The sequence below is a fragment of the Haliotis rufescens genome, unplaced genomic scaffold (genome assembly GCF_023055435.1).
Source record: "Haliotis rufescens isolate VD_foot unplaced genomic scaffold, xgHalRufe1.0.p SCAF_18, whole genome shotgun sequence".
Lineage (NCBI taxonomy): Eukaryota > Metazoa > Mollusca > Gastropoda > Lepetellida > Haliotidae > Haliotis > Haliotis rufescens.
The window spans coordinates 26772661-26795887 of record NW_025963868.1 but is presented as its reverse complement, the minus strand read 5'-3'; the positions used below and the strand labels follow the sequence as shown (position 1 = coordinate 26795887).

Here is a 23227-nt window from a genome sequence, read left to right as displayed (position 1 = left end):
ACCACCCGGCCCCGTTAGTCGCCTCTTACGACAAGCATAGGTTGCTGTAAGTGTCTAACTAGGATATTAACTGGTAAAATGCCATCTGAAATTTACTGCGAAAACAATATATGAAATGCTATACTTCCCCATAGATAACATCAATATGAAATTTTTGATATGACATGTTGGCAAGAAGTTGTCATTCTGGTGGGTACTATTTGTTGCACAATCATTGCCTATCGCTTTCTTTGTGCGAATAAATCGGATTTACTTCTGTTACCTGTCGATTCCCAAAACTGAGATAGCTATGCAGAAGCGGCGAGAGTGGTCAAGCTTCCGAGATGGGCTAGGCAGGGAATCGGGGATGATGAGTGATCCTCACATGAATGTTTGTTCCAAAGCGATGAAATGCGTGAGAGATACGTATACACACTATTCTCCCGTTATATACGAGCTAACAAGATACTGTAAAGTTCACATGTTTAGAAAACATACTACCACCGTCCCCGGTAAACCGGACCTGAAGTTTAAACACCTCTCTGGCATCTCAATATGCTAATAGTACTTCCTGACGCCTGATCACTGCCCAAACACAAAGAGAATTTGACCAAAGAGAAAAGATACATCAGTGATATCGTTCAATAATTGTCAAATAGCTAATAACCTTTCCTGGATATCCCCACCTACACCATAACTTACAAAAGACAAAACGAAATAATATGTAAATATCCCAAAATGAAACGATCCCATATCGATTCTCCCATGGTGAATGCTCAAAAGATGCACCTTTAAATAAATAATAATAATACATAAAGGGTATTGAGATAGTGTGAAAATAAAGCTACCACAGAGAAGCGTTTGGTGCTGGTAGCTACTGTTGTCAAGGTAGTCGGCATTTATAAAACATTTCACTCCTCAGCAAAAGCCATCTGCGCATGCGCGAAGTGCTGAGTCAGTGTATCAGCTATTTTATCCATACCAGGCGAGCACTGTAGTTAATTCGCACAGAAGTGTGCAGGGCTGAACAGCCGTGTTATACAACATAACCTTCAAACATGAAACGAATCGATTATTGAAGATCTGTTTCCTGTTGAGCTACGTTGCATAGTGAGCTATCTTCTGTTTTTGATTAGTTTTCTGTCTGACATGAATACGTTTCTGAAGAAAAAACGATGATTTATTTGAGACTTAAAGGGACTCAAATCATTCAGATGTTATTTTGGTTTTCAGTTAAGTAAAATTGATCCATCTGAAAGTTCACAAGCCAAAGTCTCGATTTCCCGCAGGCGCTTATTACAGTGTCGCCCATTGAATTTTGACAGTGAGTGAGTGAGTTAAAATTTACCGTCACTATTGCAACGGCAATATTGCAACCATATTGTGACGAGAATTTCCGCAGAGTGTGGTCACACTGTACAATTTCTAAGAATAAATGCATCACCAGGAAGGTGTGTACAAGCTTGACGGAAGAAATGAAAAGTCTGTACTGAACGGAGCAGTGTATAAATATACCGAACAGGACAGTGACGTGTCCCTGTTGCTGGGACGATTGAAATACGTGTATAATTAGAGTGTTGAAAATATTAGCATTGCTATTATTTATTACCAGGTCTCAAAGTGTATGATATGGCGGACTTGGTTTGATTATTTGACCATGGCCTGTGCTATACATGGGGGGTAGAGTACACAGGAAGTATTTGTAGCGAGCGTGGTACACTGACGAGTTACTGATATAATCAGTCACGAACTACAGCGGGATGATGTGCAGTTGGAGTTGGACTACTGTCATTTGTGTTTTGTTGTTTTCCGAACGTTGCATAGGAGGGGCGCCGACAGGTAAGGCTGATGCAATAAAAACATACATAATTCAAAGGATGAGGTGATGTTAAATGTAGTTTAACGTCATGCTCAAGATTATTGAGTGAACGCGCGTCTGTGTTTGAATTAGTACAATAGGCTGTCAACTAAGCAATTTACACAAACTTCCACTTTAAATTCCTAACTTGGCACGAGTTTTATACAATGTATATATATCCAGATATGTAAACCACTTGTGACTGAGTTGAGTGTTGATAGCTGTAAGAGTTGGTAGGCAGTATCAAGTTTAGTGAGTGAGTGAGTAGGTTGGGTTTAACGCCGCTTTTAACAGTATTCCAGTTATATCACGGCGTGTCAGCTTAATGTGGGAGGAAAGCCCGAATTGACGTTTACCACTTCGGTGAAACCCAGGAGCACGGGTATAGTGCTGACAAACCTAGAAACATAATTGGGGGATTCGAACCCACAATCATAGGTTTCTGGTGTGTACAAGGGACGCAACTCTGCAAAATTAAGTACGAATCATTCACTCTGTTTGCGTTATATACGTGATGAATGTGTGTGTGTGTGGGGGGGGGGGGGGGGGGGGAGGCATTCATTCATTCAGGGTCACGAGTGGCCCAGTCGTCTAAGGCGCCGCGATTCTCTGTGCAGAGTTGCGTCCCTGGGGCAAACCTAGGATTGTGGGTTCAAATCCCGGTTCGCCTCAATTATTTTTCTAGGTTTGTCAGCACCATACCGGTGGTCGTGGGTGGTAAAAGTGTAAAACGCCTGAGACCCGCATCACTTCGGGCTTTCCTTCCACATTAAGCTGACACACTGTGATATAAATGGAATAAAAACCGGCATTAAACCCAACGCACTCACTCACGAAGAAAATGGAAAATTTAATCTTAGAATTATATGTAGACGGGTGTCCTACATAAAGACTCAACAGATAAATGTTCATACAAAAACTCAGTTAATATGTAACAAGTTTGAACATCAAGAACTAAACAGAAATAAATGATACGCCACGATCAATGACACGAGACACCTTTCATTCACCGAATGGAACCCGAACATTGTCATAATCAAAATGTCAAGTACGTTATACACGTTGGCATGAGCATTCATGGAATTGAATATGTCGTGGATATGCTTGTTAGGAACAATCTGCAGGAACGTACACGCGTGATTGTATCTTAACACTTCCATTTACAATAGCATTCTATAGCTAAAACTATCCTTCTTGCGTTTCAGCAAACGTAACCGTTGAAGAAAATGCTACACTGTCATGGTCTCTACCCAGACCTACAGCCAACGAGTACACCGTTTGGAACACACGCGCAGGGAAAGCCATATTCCATATAACCAACTACAATAATGTCACTCACGTGAACTCAGAATCTAGGATCACATTTACAGGGAACATATCACCTTCTGGAACAGGATTGTTCAGATTTATCATTAGAGATGTCAAGTTTCATGACGAAGGCCGGTATGAGTGTTTTTCGCGATCGCCGGGTAACAAAGGATTCGTAATTACTGATTGTGGACAGACACTTATCGTGATGGGTATGTATGAGGCAAATGGTATGGATACTCCCTTAGTACATGTTACTTTGCTACTTTTTGCGATGTAAATACATAGATATACCACACAAAATAGGTTTAAGAACACCCGTTTTTGTCATATGCCTATAGTTAATTTATCATGGCTGGTAGGTATTACAACATATAATCTTCCAACTGCTGGTGTTCTGTAACTATTTTACAAGTAATTAAACTATTGTTTCAGTAAATGTGTAGTCGTTTGGAAAAGCAATTGAATTATAAATGTTATATTTGATGCATTTATCTTTCAGCTGCGTCAAATGTTTATATTCGTTTTGGAGAAACAGCTACTCTGACTTGGAATTTGCATGGGTCTCGAAACAAAGATTTTTTTATCAGAAACGATTTTATGAGAGAAAATGTGATTCACTTCACGAACTACAACAAAGTCAATATTACTAGAAAGAAATCAAGAGTGGAATTCACTGGAAACATAACATCCTCAGGAACTGGTCTCTTCAGCTTCGTGATCAGTAGCGCTGACGACCATGACTTTGGTCAGTACAGCTGCTACCTTGGTTCACCACAACGTCCAGGAACAAAGATTCCCAACTGTGGGCAACAGCTAGTTGTGATACGTAAGTAGTTCATTTACAGAAACACTATCCGGAATTTGAGCATGGTAACTAAGTCTACACAATATATCAACATGTCACAGACCAGGGCAGCTGTAACAGGGTATTTTGGAGAGGGATAATGTTCATGTTTCCAGAAAAAAAGTATGTCCATTCATATAAATTTCCCAGATATTTCGCCCTTTTCGCCAAATGTTTCCGCGGATAATCTAGACTGGTGTCTTTTGCATTGACAATGTATATTTACGTTGGTGATATCATCATACCGATATCGGTATTGAACCCTATTACGACAGCATTTACAACACTCTTACAAATATATAAGCAACTTCATTTGCATATATGGTTATTTTTTCAACAGGAGTTCAAGAACCTTATATCGAGGGCCCGGAAAAGGCATCCTTTGGCGGTTCTGTTAATCTGACATGCAACACCTTTCTGAAAAGTTACCCCAGTTTGAACCTGCCCATGTCCTTTGTCTGGATGAGGAACTGAATGAGTGTGGAGAATGGAGGCAGGCATCAGTTGGTTTCTGGTAGCAGGAGATGTAGAGGCGGGCGATGCATGAACAGCACTCTGACTATCGTTGGCGTGACAAGGAAGGACAGAGTAGACATATACTCTTGTCAGACAGTGGTCGGGGACAATATACTCACAGACCAGAGTGTGGAGTATGTCCTTGGTGTGTCATGTATGTATTCATTACAAGTGTCACGGGTAACTTCCCATTTGTATGACAGCCAGTTATTACACAGCTTAAAAATATATTTCAAAGTGGGTGCACAACTAAGAAGCCAACTGTTACCTCAGATAAGTAATGGAACATCCCAGTTAGAGAATAACATAGCACCATACTAGTCTGCTCCTCTCTGCGACATAGTATATTCTACTTTGCATAAGCAAGCCATGTCGATAACATCGATATTGTTGGCACTTTAAGTGTTTAAGAAGTCGCCTTCTGCCATAGCAATTTCAGTTGACCCGTCCCTCTTTGGGACACATGTGTGTGAGAGTAGCTGCACACTCTTTTGGAGCTTTTGTACCGATAAATGTTCTTTTTTGGTTTTTATTAGATTATGCTATTTTCCCATTGATTTTGAGAAAGTGAAAGAAGTTCTTGGATGTTCAGTGTATATACGTTCGAGTAAGATGAACTTTAGTTATATTGTGTCTGCAAACTACTTAGATGCGCATCAATTTCTGGCAAGCTCTCCTCTCACCCTCAAATTAAGATCGACCCACAATAACTGTTGCTGTGTAGAATTACAGTATTACAGAAATACGGTGTAAAACACACCTCACCTACTCGTGTCATTGCAACTGTCGATATTGTCATTAGTAGAAAACTGACTATGTTGTAGATGTGCCTGAGTCTCCTCATAACATGGAAGTGCACGAGGGAGGCACTGTGTTGCTTTCCATGAGGACACCCCAACATCAGTCAAGAATATACCTTAAAGACCCTAATGATAGAAATGTGTTTGAAATGGACTCTGCCGAAGTCTACATATGGGAAACCTACTGGACCAGGATCAAGATCGTGAAAGTCCTCACATCCTCGGATGAAGTCGCTGTACAGTTCCAACTCTCTGACATCGCATCAACTGATTCTGGCAGGTACCACTGTAGCCTGGAGGGTCATGGAAGCTGTGACTGGGAACACGTGCTGGTCGTTTTTAGTAGGTCAACCTGCCTTGTTTCATATGTATGTATGTGTGTATGTATGTATGTATGTATGTATGTATGTATGTATGTATGTATGTATGTATGTATGTATGTATGTATGTTTGTATGTATGTATGTATGTATGTATGTATGTATGTATGTATGTATGTATGTATGTATGTATGTATGTATGTATGTATGTATGTATGTGTGTGTGTATGTGTGTGTATGTGTGCGCGCGCGCGCGCGTGTGTGTGTGTATGTGTGCGTGCGTGCGTGCGTGCGTGCGTGCGTGTGTGTGTGTGTATGTGTGCAGGTATGTAATAGAACAAATAGATAATAGATGCCAGAATGAAACGAAGTAAAACTATACTCACACCTCTTTTGCGCATGGATATTTAACTTTAAAAAAACCATCACTCGTATTTTAGATAACTCTGTGACTGGGTCGGCTTCACCATCTGTCGTAACATCTACTACAGGTAAAGTATATGCATATGATTCGTACTACTGAATCTCTCAAAATGTGATTAATTCATTGACATTCGTCTCTTACAATCCTGTAAATGATCGGAATGCGTAAACATGCCACGCCAACAGTATGCAGATATTGTTTGATTCGGTGAAATGTAAATACAACAGGAATTTCAGAATTGTGTATTTCTCTTGTGCATGGTTATTATTATAATCGTTTCTATAAAGATCACTAATATTTTAGATGTTATTGCGACTGTACCACATTCACAATTTTACGAACCTCCACTGCAGGTCAAGTTTATGATCACTTTATGGTATTTTACCCCGAAAAGCTTGTAGCAAACTTTCAATCGTGTGTATAGACATTTGAAAAAATGGATTGTGTATGCATGTTGTATGAAGAATATGCAATTATAGCTTTTTGGGGTGAATTGTTCCTTCGTCTTGTACATGATTATTATAATCATTATAATTTCAATAAACATCATTCATATTTTAGATGGCACTGTGACTACACCAGCTTCACAATCTGACGAAAACTCCCCTATAGGTAAAGTATATGATTCGTATAATCGACTCTGCAGTCGTGAATAAACCATGAGTGCTTTTACCATGTCCCCTGAACAAATATGGGAACATACCGTTCAAGTCAAAAAGGGAATTGCTTCTAACTCATTTTTGTCATTGATGCGTCAAATTTGAAAATATGTTTGACATAAAACCTCTCTGAAGCTTTGGGACCCGTGAAGATTCCGGGGTAGAATAGGTCTTCAGCAACCCATGCTTGCCGTAAAAGGTGACTATGCTTGTCGTAAAAGGCGACTAGCGGGATCGGGTGGTCAGGCTCGCTGACTTGGTTGATGCATGTCATCGATCCCAATGGCGTTGATCAATGCTCATGACATTAATCACTGGATTGTCTGGTCCAGACTCGATTATTTACAGACCGCCGTCATATAGCTGGAAAATTGCTGAGTGCGGCGTAAAACAACAAACCAACCAACCAACTGAAGCTTTGGTAAGGCCTTGCATGCCGTAAACCCAATTAAACAACATTAGAGCAAAAAGTCGTATGAGGATTTTCGATGCTCGATTTTACCTGTAAAATGTAGACACTAAAGACCGCAGCTGCTGGAATATTGCTCAACAAAGAGGGCAGGGTTAACTATTGGAGAGTTGAAGTCGTGCCGACTTGTGGAGAATTGTTTGTCACTCTTTATGCATAGATCTAAAATAAAACTGAGGAGCCGGCTTCATTGGTCTCTTTGATTTCAAGTTCAAGTTCAGTAAACGATTGGAAGGGAATTGTCTATTTGACCATTATTTAGCAATTATTAATGGTCATCCATATACCTGAAGCTTAATGTCAGGCCTGTTGGCCAAATTCCCATCTTTCGATTTTGCCACTTAAAGCAGGAATTCAGATTCGTTTGCATAACAAACATATCGACAAGTTGGGGAGCACAATTGGTGCCTTTGTTGATACCCTCTTGCCTTATTGTCGTAAACACAACTGTCACATTTAGCGGTCACCAAGAATAGTACATAAGGCCGTTGTAGGATGCGATTTCATTACATGATCCCATATCCTACACATTTCATTCGTGATACACATGGTATAGTACTTGTGTGTGAATGATACATCATAGATGTTCCTTCATTATTACAGGAGACACGATATCGACATCAGCATCGCCAGTTTCCTTATCCTCTCCTGCAGACAACATGGACGTGCATAGTGAAGAAGACATACACACCTATTCTTTGGCTGAAGTTGTTGGGTTCTCGGTGGTGAGCTCAGCTGTGAGCATTGTGATGACCGTCGCTATTGTAATGCTCAAACGACGAAAAGGTCAGATGAAAAATTAACAAGACCAGTATGTTTGGAGAAATGTCTTTTCCTTACTTGGCAAATGTTCGACATCCTTAACATTATGATGGTAATACTCATTGGTCATTTGATTCTTTGTCAGGTGCATTTAAGTCATTTACTTATCCATTACGTTTCAGTACACAGTAACAACAAGTAAGTATTAGAGCTATTCATAATTATCTTAATCCTCGAACCATGTAATTAGCACTATCCTAATTATAAATATTTAGTATGGTGTCGCACGTGCAGAAATTCGCTGAGCACGTCAGAAACCTATGATCGCGAGTTCGAATCACGGTTCGCCCCCATTATGGTTCTGGGTTTGTTAGCATAATACTCGTGCCCTTGGGTTTCACCAAAGTGGTAAACATATAAGATATGCATCACTTTTGGTTTACCTACCATAATAAGCTGAATACTGTTCAACGCGGCGTGAAACCCATACTCTCATACTCTTCTTAAACAGCAACCATGTACTAATGGCTGTTTGAACGAAACAGAGACAATTCTATATACAGTGTATACTATTTGTGACAACAAAGTACGATTTGTGTTTTTACAGACTTCCAGCGGCATTGTATGTCACGCCAAGACATGATGAGAATGAAGGCTATGCTACTATCGACACTATATAAGAGTGTGGCCTCATGGAAGGCAGATACCCACAAGGCCTCGGCAAATTTGACGAATTATTCTTCTTCTCTTTTATACAGTCCTTTTTCATACAGTCACATAATAAGAGTGAGCGTGTTTGGTTGCCTGCCACGTTTCAGTTCCATTACACGTTAGGAAAAGGCTACACAATGATCGATATACAGTATTGTCTTTGTAGATATCAAAATGACAAAGGATATGTGATTTGGAGTGAAGAAAGAGTTTACCTGGACTATTTCGGATTTAATTTTTCATCACTTTTTTAACAATTGAGGCTGAACAGACATAACGAAACGAAATCTAAATCATCTAAAATTGACTCTGATATCAAATTAGTTTTCAGCACCGATATGAACTTACATCACATGTTTTTTAAGAAAATGGGTGAAGTAATGTAGGTTTAATATATACGAAAGAATGCAGCACTGTAGAACGGAAATACTGATCGATCAATATGTCATAGCTTACATATACGTATTTCGTTTTGTGTTTGATAAAATTAACAGTTTTGATTTGCATGCATAAGTGTTGTTCTTGTTATTTATTCATATAAATGTGTTACTATTTCCTGAAACGCGATACGGGCGGAAGATGTCCCAACATTTTAAGATAAACTGTCCACTGACTGAGGGTAACTGCTTAATAAGAAAATTTAACCTTGATAACCCCAGCAATGTAGACAGTATGCCCCTGAAATAAGTTCATTAAGAATAATATATATTTATTATTCAATTGACTTCAATTTATTATTGAAGAGGTTGTCGGAAATCGATGTTATAAATATTAAAACTTTCATGGAGGAACATACTAGTGAAAGGAAGCTTTCACAAACATTTCATATTCTCGTAATGTGCGACAGACGTCATGAATTCTGAATTCATTTTGTGATTTCAATGACTGTGTTTATATCAGGTGCTGACAAATGTCAACAATATGGCTCAAGCGTTGCCGACTTTAAATTTTAACACACTCACTCCATCCCCACCTGAAGAAGATTAAATAAGGACGTATGACAATATTTCACTGCTGACAAGTTCCTCTTTCTTTTTCTATTTCTGTTTGTGTGTTATGTGACACCGCAGTTAGCAATATTAAAGGTGTACCATAGCAGCCTTTAAAGCATCGAAACAAAGCCTGGCAAATAAGTGATTGACATTATGAACAACGTTCCTCACCGATGAGGTACAATGAAAGCAATGGGAATTATTCTGACCCGAAGACCTAATCTAACCCAGATCTTCTGTGGCGCAGCAATCCCCCGCGTCTCCAGCATTACCAGCCAGCGTTCAAACTACATCATTTTGCTTCCTTTAAGTCATCGAAACAAAGCCTAGCAAATCAGTGATTGGCATTTATGAGCACCGTTCCACAATTATTCCGCAACGTGGTCACATACACTTTATTTTGTCTCATTATTTCAGTCACAACACGACGGTGTCCTTAAATGAGCTAGATGACATGGTGAGAATAATATGTGTTGGATGGCTGCACAATATAAAAGAGTGAGTAAGTGAATATGGTGTTACGCCGCTTTTAGCAATATTCTAGCATTATCACAGCGGGTGACACCAGAAATGGGCTTCACTCATTGTTCCCATGGGGGAATCGAACACGAGCCTACTGCGTGACGAGCGAACTCTTTAACCAATAGGCTGCCCCACAATCCCCTCTGAATCATGTGAAGTATATATTATAACGCTTTGTTTATTTGGTTGATGTTTAACGCTGCACTCGGCAATATTCCAGCTATATGACGGCGGTCTGTAAATAACCGAGCCTGGACCAGACAATCCAGTCGTTGACATCTTGGCCATCAATCAACTCAATTGGGATTTGATGATATGTATCAACAAAGTCAGCGAGGCTGACAACCCGATTACGTTAGTCGCCACTTACGACAAGCATGGGTTGCTGTAAATGTCCAACTGGGATATTCACGGGTAAAATGCCATCTTAAATTTACTGCGAAAACAATATATGAAAAGCTAAACTTCCCCATAGATAACATCAATATGAAATTTGGGAAATGACATTTGGCAGAAAGTAGTCATTCTGATGGGTACTAATTGTGGCACCACCCTTGCTGGTTTCTTTATGCAAATAAATCGGATTTACTACTGTTACGTGTCGATTTCAACATTGAAACAATACGTTAACTGAGAATTTAAACAGACGCGGCGAGATGGACTAGGCAGGGAATCAGGGATGATGAGCGATCCTCACATGAATGCTTGTTCCAAAGCGATGAAATGCGTGAGAGATAATGGAACTTTCCACATGTTTCAAAAACATACTATCACCGTCCCCGGTAAAGCGGACCGGAAGTTTACACACCACTCTAGCTTCCTGACGCATGATCACTGCCCAAACACAATGTAAAGAGCGTCTGCCGAATCACAACAGAAACATAACAACACAGTTACAATCATTGCTAAACAAAAAAATACACTACTTGGATTTACAACATAGAACTCGAGAATTTAACCAAAGAGTAAAGGTACATCGGTGATCTGCTTTCGTTCAATAATTGTCATACAGCCAAATACCTTCGACGAATATCCCCACCTGGGCTAGAAATATAAAAAAAGACATGTGAAACGGCCTCATATGTAAATATTCCAAAATGAAACGATCCCATATCGATTCTCCCGAGGCTAATGCTCAAAATGCAATGTGGATGTATAGAGGTATACCTTTAAATAAATAATAATAAAACAGTTTAATGAAACTGGAATCATCAAAATACCTGGTCAGGACTGTTAGAATAAACATATATGTTGTTTCACATCCGCTACATTCTATCAACAGGAAAAACGTGTCACTGGAGTAATTAGGTGTGAAAGAATAGCAAATTAGAAGAAAATGTGATCTTTCTCCTATACCTATTAAGGGGAACGTATCAGTTCTGACACCAAGTAACTGACAAACTTTAGTTTGCTGATATTAGTGGCTGACTTAAGGTCAGAAGTGTCATACGTGATAAGTGGTTTATCGCGATAGTGTGAAATAAAGCTAACATAGAGAAGCTTTTAGTGCTCGTAGCTACTGTTGCCAAGGTAGTCGCCATTTTTTAAACATTAAACCTCAGTAACAGCCATCTGCGCATGCGCGAAGTGCTGAGTCAGTATATCAGCTATCAAACCAGGCGAACACTGTAGTTAAATCGCACAGAAATAAGCAGGGCTTTACAGCCGCGTTATACAACATAACCTTCAAACATGAAACGAATCGATTATAGAAAATATGTTTCCTGTTGAGGTAGGCTCCCAGCTATGTTGTATAGTGAGCTATCTTCAGGTTTTAATTAGTTTTCTGTCTGGCATGAATACGTTTCTGAAGAAAAACAATGATTTATTTGAGACTTAAAGGGACTTGGCTATAGTAAATTGAAAGACCAAGGAAAATCATTCAGATGATACTTGGGTTTCAGTTTAGTAAAATTGATTATATACAATGTAGATCTATCTGAAAGTACTCACGCCAAAGTCTCGATTTCCCGCAGGACATTTATTACAGTGTCCACGTTGATTACATAGTCGTGGGACGCAGTTGCCAATTGAATTTTGACAGTGAGTGAGTTAAAATTTGACGTCACATATTGCAACCATATCGTGACGAGATTTTCGCAGAGTATGGTTACACTGTACAATTTCTAAGAATAAATGCATCACCAGGAAGGTGTGTACAAGCTTGACGGAAGAAATGTACATGTCAGTCTGTACAAAACGTAGCACTGTATAAATATACCGAACAGGAAAGTGACTTGTTCCTGGTATAAGTTGATGGGACGAAATGAAATACATGGATAATTAGAGTATTGAAAACAATAACATTTCTATTATTTATTGCCAGGTCTCAAAGTGTTTTGATTATTCGACCACGGCCTGTGTTATTGCCTGAAGGGTAGATTACACAGGAAGTATTTGTAGCGAGCGTGGTACACTGACGAGTTTGTTACTGATATAATCAGTCAGAAACCACAGCAGGATGATGTGTAGTTGGAGTTGGACTACTGTCATTTGTGTTTTGTTGTTTTCCCATAGTTGTATAGGAGGAGCGCCGACAGGTAAGACTGATACAATAAAAACATACATAACTCAAGGGATGAGGTGACGTGAAATGTAGTTCAACGTCATGCTCAAGATTATTGAGTGAACGCGCGTCTGTGTTTGTATTAGTACTAGAGGTTGTCAACAAAATTCCACTTTAAATTAATAACTTGGCACGAGTTTTATAGAATGTATATATATCCAGATATGTAAACCACTTGTGACTGAGTTGAATGTTGATAGCTGTACCAGTTGGTAGGCAGTTTCAAGTTGAGTGAGTGAGTGAGTAGGTTGGGTTTAACGCCGCTTTTAACAGTATTCCAGTTATATCGCGGCGTGTCAGCTTAATGTGGGAGGAAAGCCCGAAGTGACGTTTACCACTTCGGTGAAACCCACGAGCACGGGCATGGTGCTGACAAACCTAGTAACATAATTGGGGGATTCGAACCCACAATCATAGGTTTTTGGCGTGTTCAAGGGACGCAACTCTGCATAGCCAATCGCAGCGCCTTAGAAGACTGGGCCACCCGTGCCCCCGTTTCAAGGTGAAGCACGAAATAGTGGAACAGAATTTTTTTCCAATAATTGGTGTAAAATTAATTATGAATCATTCACTCTGTTTGCGTTATTTACGTGATGAATAGGGGCCATTCATTCATTCAGGGGGCACGGATGGCTCAGTCGTCTAACGCGCCGCGATTCTCTTTGCAGAGTTGCGTCCCTGGGGCAAACCTACGATTGTGGGTTCGAATCCCGGTTCGCCTCGATTATATTTCTAGGTTTGTCAGCACCATACCGGTGCCCGTGGGTGGTAAAAGTGTAAAACGCCTGAGACCCGCATCACTTCGGGCTTTCCTCCCACATTAAGCTGACACGCTGTGATATAAATGGAAAAATTTCAAAAGCAGCATTAAACCCAACACAATCACTCACGAAGAAAATGGAAATTTAATCTTAGACTTATATGTACACGGGGGTCCAACATAAAAACTCAATAGATAAATGTTCATACAAAAACTCAGTTAATATGTGACAAGTTATAACATCAATAACTAAACAGAAATAAATGATACGCCCCGATCAATGACACGGGACACCTCTCATTCACTGTACGGAACCCAAACATTGTCAAAGTCAAAATGTCAAGTACACAATACACGTTGTCTTGACGTTGATCATTCATGGAATTGAATATGTCGTGGATATGCTTGTTAGAAACAATCTGCAGAATTGTTCAGATTTATCATCAGAGAGTGTTATTCGCGGTCCCTGGGTAACAGAGGATTCATAATTGCTAATTGTGGACAGACAAGTATTGTGATGGGTATGTATTGGGCAAATAGTATGGATAATCCATTAGTACATGTTACTTTGCTACTTTTTGCGATGTAAATACATAAATATACCACGCAAAATAGGTTTAAGAACACCCGTTTTTTCATATGGCGATAGTTAATTTGTCATGGCTGGTAGGTATTACAACTGTAATCTTCCAACTGCTGGTGTTCTGTAACTATTTTACAAGTAATAAAATTTGTGTTTCAGTAAATGTAGCCGTTTGGAAAAGAAATTGAATTGTAAATGTTATATTTGACGCATTTATCTTTCAGCTGCGTCAACTGTTTATATTCGTTTTGGAGAAACAGCAACTCTGGCTTGGAATTTGCATGGGTCTGGAAACAAAGACTTTTTTGTTAGAAACGATTTTTGGAAGGAAACGGTGTTTCACATAACGAACTTTAACGAATTCAACATTGCCAATGAGAAACTGAAATCAAGGCTGGAATTCACTGGAAATATAAATTCCTCAGGAGCTGGTCTCTTCAGCTTCGTGCTCAGTAGAGCTGACGACCATGACTTTGGTCAGTACAGCTGCTATCTTGGTTCACCACAACGTCCAGGAACAAAGATTCCCAACTGTGGGCAACAGCTAGTAGTGATACGTAAGTAGTTAATTTCCAGAAACACTATCCGGTATTTGAGTATGGTAACTAAGTCTACACAATATATCAACAAGTCACTGACCAGGGCAGCTGTAACAGGGTATTTTGAAGAAGGATAATGTTCATGTTTCCAGAAAAAAAAGTATGTCCATTCATAAAAATTTCACAGATATTTCGTCCTTTTCGCTAATGGTTCCGCGGATAATCTAGACTGGTGTTTCCTTTGTATTGACAATGTATATTTACGTTGGTGATATCATCATACCGATGTCGGTATTGAACCCTATTACGACAGCATTTACAACACTTACAAATATATAAGCCACTCCATTTGCATATATGGTTATTTTTTCAACAGGAGTTCAAGAACCTTATATCGAGGGCCCGGAAAAGGTATCCTTTGGCAGTTCTGTTGATCTGACATGCAACTCCTTTCTGAAAAGTTACCCAAATTGGAACCTGTCCATGAACTTTGTCTGGATGAAGAACGGAACGAGTGTAGAGAATGGAGGCAGGCATCAGTTGGCGTCTGGTAGCAGGGTATGGAGAGGCGGGCGATACATGAACAACACTCTGACTATCAGTGGCGTGACAAGGAAGGACAGAGCACACAGATACACTTGTCAGACAGTGGTTGGGGACAATATACTCACAGACCACAGTGTGGACTATGTCCTTAGCGTAGAATGTATGTATTCATTACAAGTGTCACGGGTAACCTCCCATTTGTTAGACAGCCAGTTGTTGTTACAGAGCTTAAAAACTTAAATTTCAAAATGGATTCACAACTAAGAAGCCAACTGTTACCTCAGATAAGTAATGACACATCCCAGTTTGAGAATAACATAGCTCCATACTAGTATGTTCCTCTCTGAGACGTCGTATATTCTGCTTTGCATAGGCAAGCCATGCCGATAACATCGATATTGTTGTTGCTTTAAGTGTTTATGAAGTCGCCTTCTGTTATAGCAATTTCAGTTGACCCCTCCCTCTTTGGGACTCATGTGTGTGAAAGTAGCTACACAATCTATTGGGAGCTTTTGTACCGATAAATGTTCTGTTTTCGTTTTGATTATATTTTGCTATTTTCCCATTGATTTTGAGAAAGTGATAGAAGTTCTATGGCTTGTCATTGTATATGCGTTCGAGTAAGATGAACTTTAGTTATATTATGTCTGTAAACTACTTAGATCCGCATCAATTTCTGGCAAGCTCTCCTCTCATCCTCAAATTAAGATCGACCCACTATAACTGTGGCTGTGTAGAAATACAGTATTACAGAAATACGGTGTAAAACACACCTCACCTACTCATGTTATTGCAACTGTCGATATTGTTATAAGTAGAAAACTGACTATGTTGTAGATGTGCCTAAGTCTCCTCAGAACCTGGAAGTGCACGAGGGAGACACTGTGTTGCTTTCCATGAGGACACCCCAACATCAGTCAAGAATATACCTGCAAGACCCTAATGATATAAATGTGTTTGAAATGGACTCTGCTGAAGGCTACATATGGGAAACCTACTGGACCAGGATCAAGATCCTGAAAGTCATCACATCATCGGATAATGTCACTGTACAGTTCCAACTCTCTGACGTCACATCAGCTGATGCTGGGAGGTACCACTGTAGCCTGGAGAAGGGCGGACATGCAGACTGTGACTGGGAACACGTGCTGGTTGTTTTCAGTAGGTCAACCTGCCTTGTTACATGTATGTATGTATGTATGTATGTATGTATGTATGTATGTATGTATGTATGTATGTATGTATGTATGTATGTATGTATGTATGTGTGTGTGTGCGTGTGTGTGTGTGTGTATGTATGTATGTATGTATGTATGCATGTGCGTTCGTGCGTGCGTGCGTGCTTGCGTGTGTGCGTGTATGTATGTATGTATGTGCCAGGTAAATCTAATGACACATGTTCCAAAATGTATGTATGTATGTGTGTTTGTGTGTGTGTGTGTGTTCATGTATGTACGTAATAGAACAAATACATATAGATGCTGGAATGAAACGAAGTAAAACTTTTGCACATAAATATTGAATTAAAATAAATATCTCTTATTTTAGATAACTCTGTGACTGGGTCGGCTTCACCATCTGTCGCAACATCTACTACAGGTAAAGTATATGCATATGATTCGTCTGAATCTCGCCTATGTATGTATGTATGTATGTATGTATGTATGTATGTATGTATGTATGTATGTATGTATGTATGTATGTATGTATGTATGTATGTATGTGCGTTCGTGCGTGCGTGCGTGCTTGCGTGTGTGCGTGTATGTATGTATGTATGTGCCAGGTAAATCTAATGACACATGTTCCAAAATGTATGTATGTATGTGTGTTTGTGTGTGTGTGTGTGTGCATGTATGTACGTAATAGAACAAATACATATAGATGCTGGAATGAAACGAAGTAAAACTATACTCACACTCCTTTTGCACATGGATATTGAATTAAAATAAATATCTCTTATATTATTTTAGATAACTCTGTGACTGGGTCGGCTTCACCATCTGTCGCAACATCTACTACAGGTAAAGTATATGCATATGATTCGTCTGAATCTCTCCTATGTATGTATGTATGTATGTATGTATGTATGTATGTATGTATGTATGTATGTATGTATGTATGTATGTATGTATGTATGTATGTATGCATGTATGTATGTGTGTATGTATGTATGTGCGTTCGTGCGTGCGTGCGTTCGTTCGTGCTTACGTGCGTGTGTGCGTGTATATGTATGTATGTGCAAGGTAAGACTAATTACACAAGTTCCAAAATGTATGTATGTGTGTGTGTGTTTTGTGTGTGTGTGTGTGTATTTAATAGAACAAATAGAAAATACATGCTGGAATGAAACGAGAAGTAAAACAATACTCACACTCCTATGTATGTATGTATGTATGTATGTATGTATGTATGTATGTATGTATGTATGTATGTATGTATGTATGTATGTATGTATGTATGAATGTATGTATGTATGTATGTATGTATGTGTGTTTGTGTGGTGTGTGTGTGTGTGTGTGTGTGTGTGTGTGTGTGTGTGTGTGTGTGTGTGTGTGTGTGTGTGTGTGTGTGTGTGTGTGTGTGTGTGTGTGTGTGTGTGTGTGTGTGTGTGTGTGTGTGTGTGTGTGCATGTATGTACGTAATAGAACAAATACATATAGATGCTGGAATGAAACGAAGTACAACTATACTCACACTCCTTTTGCACATGGATATTGAATTAAAATAAATATCTCTTATTTTAGATAACTCTGTGACTGGGTCGGCTTCACCGTCTGTCGCAACATCTACAGGTAAAGTATATGCATATCATTCATACTACTGAATCTGTCAAACTGTCCTCTCCACGCTTGTACCAAATAACTTATAAAAGCATTTGTGAATAATTCGTTGACATTCGTCTTTTAGTAACAAGTAAATGAATGATCCTATAAATACATCGGAATACGTGAACACGTTAAGTCAACATTATGCAAATATTGTTTGGTGAAAGGTTGAGGAAACAGGAAAATATTCAGAATTGTTGTCATTATTATTTTAATAAACATCACATATATTGTAGATGACACTGCGACTGTACAGGTTTCAGAAGTTGACGAAACCTCAACTGTAGGTAAGTATATGATTCATATAATTGAATCGTTTAGATTTAATTCCATATACTAGTATCAAACTTTGAAGTTCATATCTTACCCAATTTCCGACCAACTGTGTTGGTTTCAAGTGAAGGACGGAAAGTGTATAGATTAATCGGAAAATGTCCACATGTTCCCGTAACAGTATGTAAATATTATTTCATTTTCTGCAAGAGAAAACAGCAGAAACTGAAACAGAGACGACCACCCGAGACAAGTCGCATGACTTTTCCCTCACGATGTACATTTCCTAAACGCAGTCATTCAGCAAAACAACCAAAGTAAACTTTTGACACAATTGTCTTTATGCATGTTCCGTAGTATAATTGTATACACATAATTAGTTATTAAAAATTAATCCACCACCTATATTTTTATTCAACGTATATGAATATAATTAACACAGTTCATACGACGTACGTTTCGACTGTGAGAGAGGATCAGACCACATTTGAGCCAGTCCCATTCAGCAACTCAACTGGTGATCATGGTGATACAACGCCTGGTATGTTTATATTTTCATGTGTCAAGTATGATATTTCCTCGATTAAATTACAAATCGTCCTTGTCTTCAAACATAAATATGCTATCAAACATGTCAGTGGTGATCTTCATACACAAATTAAAGATTCCTATTATTCATTAAGTAAATATAACATTATTTTGTGGAGGTTTGCTGTAAATGTTGTCAGGCTTGGGTACGGGAACTGTTGATCACTCGATATTCCCTCGATCATAATTGCTTTACTCTGATATCTGCTTTACTTTTTGTAACTGATATTGTTACTCTCACGTGGCCTATTTCAGCAAGTGAAGACAGCATGTCTTCTGTAATGCCCACATCACCTGATGGATCGGAACACTCGAGCAAAAAACTGATCACAACGACTGATGCATCTGTCGGGAAAGGTATGTAAAGAGATGGTTGGATGGATGGATGGATGGATGGATGGATGGATAGATAGATAGATAGATAGATAGATAGATAGATAGATAGATAGATAGATAGATAGATAGATGATATCGTATCTCGCAAAACAAGTGTTTTGTTATACAAAAACCGCTTGTAAAACAGTGTTCAATGTTTCAATTAATTCAGTTAAAATCCGTTTTTTCCAGGAGGGCTGGAGACCCTTGTTGTAGTCAGTATTGGATTCTCGGTTGCAACGACGGTGATCATCTCCGTCATCGCTTTCTTGCTTTGTCGCAGAACATTCAAACGACGGATTCAAGGTGGGATTTGTTCTGTGTTGAAATACGTCATTATATGCATTCGTTGAATTGTAATTGAGGAATGAATCGAGAGTCAAAATATAAATAGCAGCAGTGTAATGTCAGGGCAGTTCAACTCATACAGTTACTTGTCATAATGCTACTCCATAGAATATTGTCTGATTACCCAAATGGGCCTAACAGAAGCCAATTCACTAAATCGTTTGTGTCTAGGCCAGGATCGGATCAAGCGTTTGTTGTAGTATTCGATATTGTTGTGATTATCAATACCTCAGGATGCGTGATGTTCTGCAACATTGAATATACATTCTACTTATTAATGTGTGTGTGAAACACAACACATAACGTAAATATAACGACATCATTAGGATTAGAATCATGTTCAGACTTACATCAGCTACATTTAACAGGCGATGAATTGTGATGTATTGCTGCTTTGCGTGAATGTAAACCTTTCTTTCTTTTTCACAGAAACCTCTGACGCAAGGTAGGTTTTAATGTTTAATCACAATGATATGAGTGTTTATTTAAAGGCAAAAGACCTAAATCCCAGAGTACGTATCCTGACTAAAACTATCCGTATTATGAGGTTTCACATACTATGTTGTATCCGTGTTTTTCGATTGTTTCATTAACGTGTTTTTTAATATATCAATGCAAAATTACTCGGAATGTGTCAGGATTTCACGAATACTCAAGCATCAGAACAAACATGAAATGTTCTTGAACGCTCGGGTGCTGGTGTAGACAATTTACCTTTAATATGTCAGGTACATAGGCGTTCAGTGCAATCTAAGGTTGATCAGACAACTAGACCAATGTGTGTTTGCAAGGGATACGAGCAAACACAGTATAGAATAAGATGGTATGCCATCACATAGGTTGCCAGATTGACACTTGCCAAAATACTGAGACCACTATGCTTGTCGTTAAAGGCGACTAACGGGATCGGGTGGTCAGACTCGCTGACTTAATTGATGCACGTCATCATATCCAGATTGCGTGGGTTGATGCTCATGATGTCAACCACTGGACTGTCTGGTCCAGTCCGCTGTCAAATAGCTAGAATAGTGTTGAATGCGGTGTTAAACATAAACAAACAAACAAACAAAAACACGATGTCGGCTGAAACATTTAACTGTCAGATTTCCTATAGACAAGCTCTGAAATACTCACATGTATTTTAGAGAATTTGCTTTGACTTGGCTTAGGTTACCCAGAGACTTATATGATGTTACCATAAAACTTGTATATCGTTTTAGCGAGCTTTTATACATATGTATTTCGATGCTTAGAATGTAGATGTACTTCCTATGAATGTCAGCTTAATGATGTACATCCACATTTACCCCATTGTCACAGGCCCCCTGCTCTCGCTCAGGCCGACAACCGCATCTACTTCGAAATTGACGATATCCGGCCTGCGCAGCAAGACTCCACTCAGAGAAGAGAGGAAGGAGTCAATTTCAGACGCGAATACGTGAATAGTTGCGGTTACCACGAGCTCCGACACTTACGACTTAAGAAAGACAGCGTGATGCGCATGACCGGAACTAACATGGACGACTGCTGTAGTTTACGGTCAGTGTCCACCGTGAATCATTATGATGAACCATGGATCTAAATAGTCGGCTAGCTGTAGTGCTGTGAAACGTGTCTTCTGGTGGGGCAGGACTTGCTAACTCTTTCCAAGGACACCTGGTGTCATCAGTCATTTTCAGTGATCCTTTCAATTAATTTTCACTGCCATTTTGCCTTCTACGCTCAAAGAAATCGGTTCCTGCAGATAATCGAAGCTTTTTATTCTATGATGTTTGCGTTAAATGATTCATCGTTTAACATGCTACAGTTGTATCAGTTGTGATTGTGCTGAAGTGGCCTCGAAGTCTAGATGCATCATCGTTATGATGTTGGATTTGTGAGGAACTCGACAGTATACTTGCATAAAAAGGGATTCATTCGAGATCCAGTTTATTCAACGAAACTCATTCATATACGCTTTAAGACGTACACAGTCCACGCGCAAAATCCTGTATAAATTTGCTATTATTGTTTTAACCATTATTATGTCGAGCTTGAGGTTTGTCATTTTTGTGGATACTGTAGATAGTGATCAAGTTGCTTACGTCCATTGTGCATTCTTCATTGTCTATAAACAGACAAATGTTTGCCAGTATTATTAGATTCGTTTCCTCTGAGCAGGATTCGTGTTATTACTGTTGATTCATCAGTCCTTAAGTGATCTGTATTATTATTATTATTATTATTATTATTATTATTGATGTTGTTGTTGTTATTACTATTATTTGTAAAAAAAATATCTGAATGGTATAGTGGTGATTAGTTGATCACGGAAACAGAAAGTACTTGACATATCAAGATAACATCTTGTCAGAATAAAGAAGGTGGTCTATACATATACAGTAAACTACGGTTATAACGAACACGCTCATAACGAACTGACGGACATAACGAACTTATTTTTTGGTCCCGACTATTTGCTGTAGTTATGTTGTATATATGCTTATAACGAACTACGGTTATAACGAACTAAAATTACTAGTCTCTTTGAGTTCGTTATAACCGTAGTTTACTGTATAGCATTGTATTTCTGACATCTTTCATTGATATGAACTGCATTTGAATTAAAGGCTTTATGTGGATTTACTTGTCATCTTTGTTCCATTACATTTATGTTTTTAATTTAATTTCTGATCACACCTTTGTCGGACATGGTTTGCGAGTGATATGTCATTCATGAGACATTCGGTGTGACACACTGCCATCTCATCCTACCGGGCACCCATTCACTGCTGGGTGAGGGGGGCACGGGTGGCCCAGTCGTCTTAGGTGCCGCGATTCGCTGTGCAGAGTTGCGTCCCTTGGGCACGCCAGAAACCTATGATTGTGGGTTCAAATCCTGGTTCGCCCCGATTATGTTTCTAGGTTTGTCAGCACCATACCCGTGATCGTTGGTTTCACCAAAGTGGTAAACGTCTGACACCTGCATGACTTCGGGCTTTCCTTCCACATTAAGCAGACACGCCGTGATATTACTGGAATACTGTTAAATGCGGCGTTAAACCCAACTCACTCACTTTGTCGGACATGGTTTGCCAGTGATATGTGATTCATGAGACATTCGGTGTGACACTTCTAGACCAGGTTTGCATAGTGCCGACACTGTTTTAAGCGGCGTTTAACAAAGAGGCGTTTATGAGAGCAGCATTAGGGACAATGAACGTTGTCTCTTCCTAAAAATTAAATGGTTGGTTGCCAGTCGTTGACAACTTCCCGAATCTGATCAGCCGTGCTGCAAGTGAAATACTGATGTGAGCTAGCTCACTCACTCACTCACTCACTCACTCACTCACTCACAATCACCCACCCACACACTCACTCACTCACCCAAACTCACCCACCCACACACTCACTCACTCACCCACCCACCCACCCACTCACTCACTCACTCACTCACTCACTCACTCACTCACTCACTCACTCACTCATTTACCCGTTGACAACTTCCCGAATATGATCAGCCGTGCTCTTACTGAAATACTGATGTGAGCTAGCTCACCCACTCACTCACTCACTCACTCCCCAGCCCACTCACTCACTCACCCACCCACCCACCAACTCACTCACTCAGTCTTTACGAGTCACTGTTCGGAATTTTTCAATATTATTTTTCAATACA

At 39.4% G+C, this 23227-nt stretch overlaps 2 protein-coding genes and 1 long non-coding RNA gene across 4 annotated transcripts; all 3 read left to right on the top strand.

The window, feature by feature from the left end:
• The first annotated feature begins 3670 nt into the window (after nucleotides 1-3670).
• On the top strand, nucleotides 3671-4661 carry LOC125381492. Its single transcript, XM_048398068.1, has 2 exons — nucleotides 3671-3974; nucleotides 4333-4661. The coding sequence occupies exons 1-2, from the start codon at nucleotides 3746-3748 to the stop codon at nucleotides 4464-4466; spliced, it is 363 nt and encodes a 120-aa protein (XP_048254025.1). The 5' UTR covers nucleotides 3671-3745; the 3' UTR covers nucleotides 4467-4661.
• A 3200-nt stretch (nucleotides 4662-7861) lies between these two features.
• On the top strand, nucleotides 7862-9070 carry LOC125381491. Its single transcript, XR_007221800.1, has 3 exons — nucleotides 7862-7965; nucleotides 8124-8139; nucleotides 8549-9070. It is a non-coding gene; the product is annotated as an uncharacterized LOC125381491 (long non-coding RNA).
• Nucleotides 9071-12541: 3471 nt separating this feature from the next.
• LOC124120346 lies at nucleotides 12542-21766 on the top strand. 2 transcript variants are annotated; one of them, XM_048398514.1, is made up of 13 exons: nucleotides 12542-12706; nucleotides 14300-14632; nucleotides 14991-15320; nucleotides 15998-16321; nucleotides 16709-16759; nucleotides 17131-17181; nucleotides 17905-17952; nucleotides 18222-18272; nucleotides 18701-18799; nucleotides 19102-19203; nucleotides 19414-19527; nucleotides 19999-20014; nucleotides 20890-21766. In XM_048398514.1, the coding sequence occupies exons 1-13, from the start codon at nucleotides 12628-12630 to the stop codon at nucleotides 21149-21151; spliced, it is 1860 nt and encodes a 619-aa protein (XP_048254471.1). In that variant the 5' UTR covers nucleotides 12542-12627; the 3' UTR covers nucleotides 21152-21766. The 2 variants fall into 2 exon arrangements, with proteins under 2 accessions (XP_048254471.1, XP_048254472.1); XM_048398515.1 differs by lacking the exon at nucleotides 17131-17181.
• Nucleotides 21767-23227: the final 1461 nt, after the last annotated feature.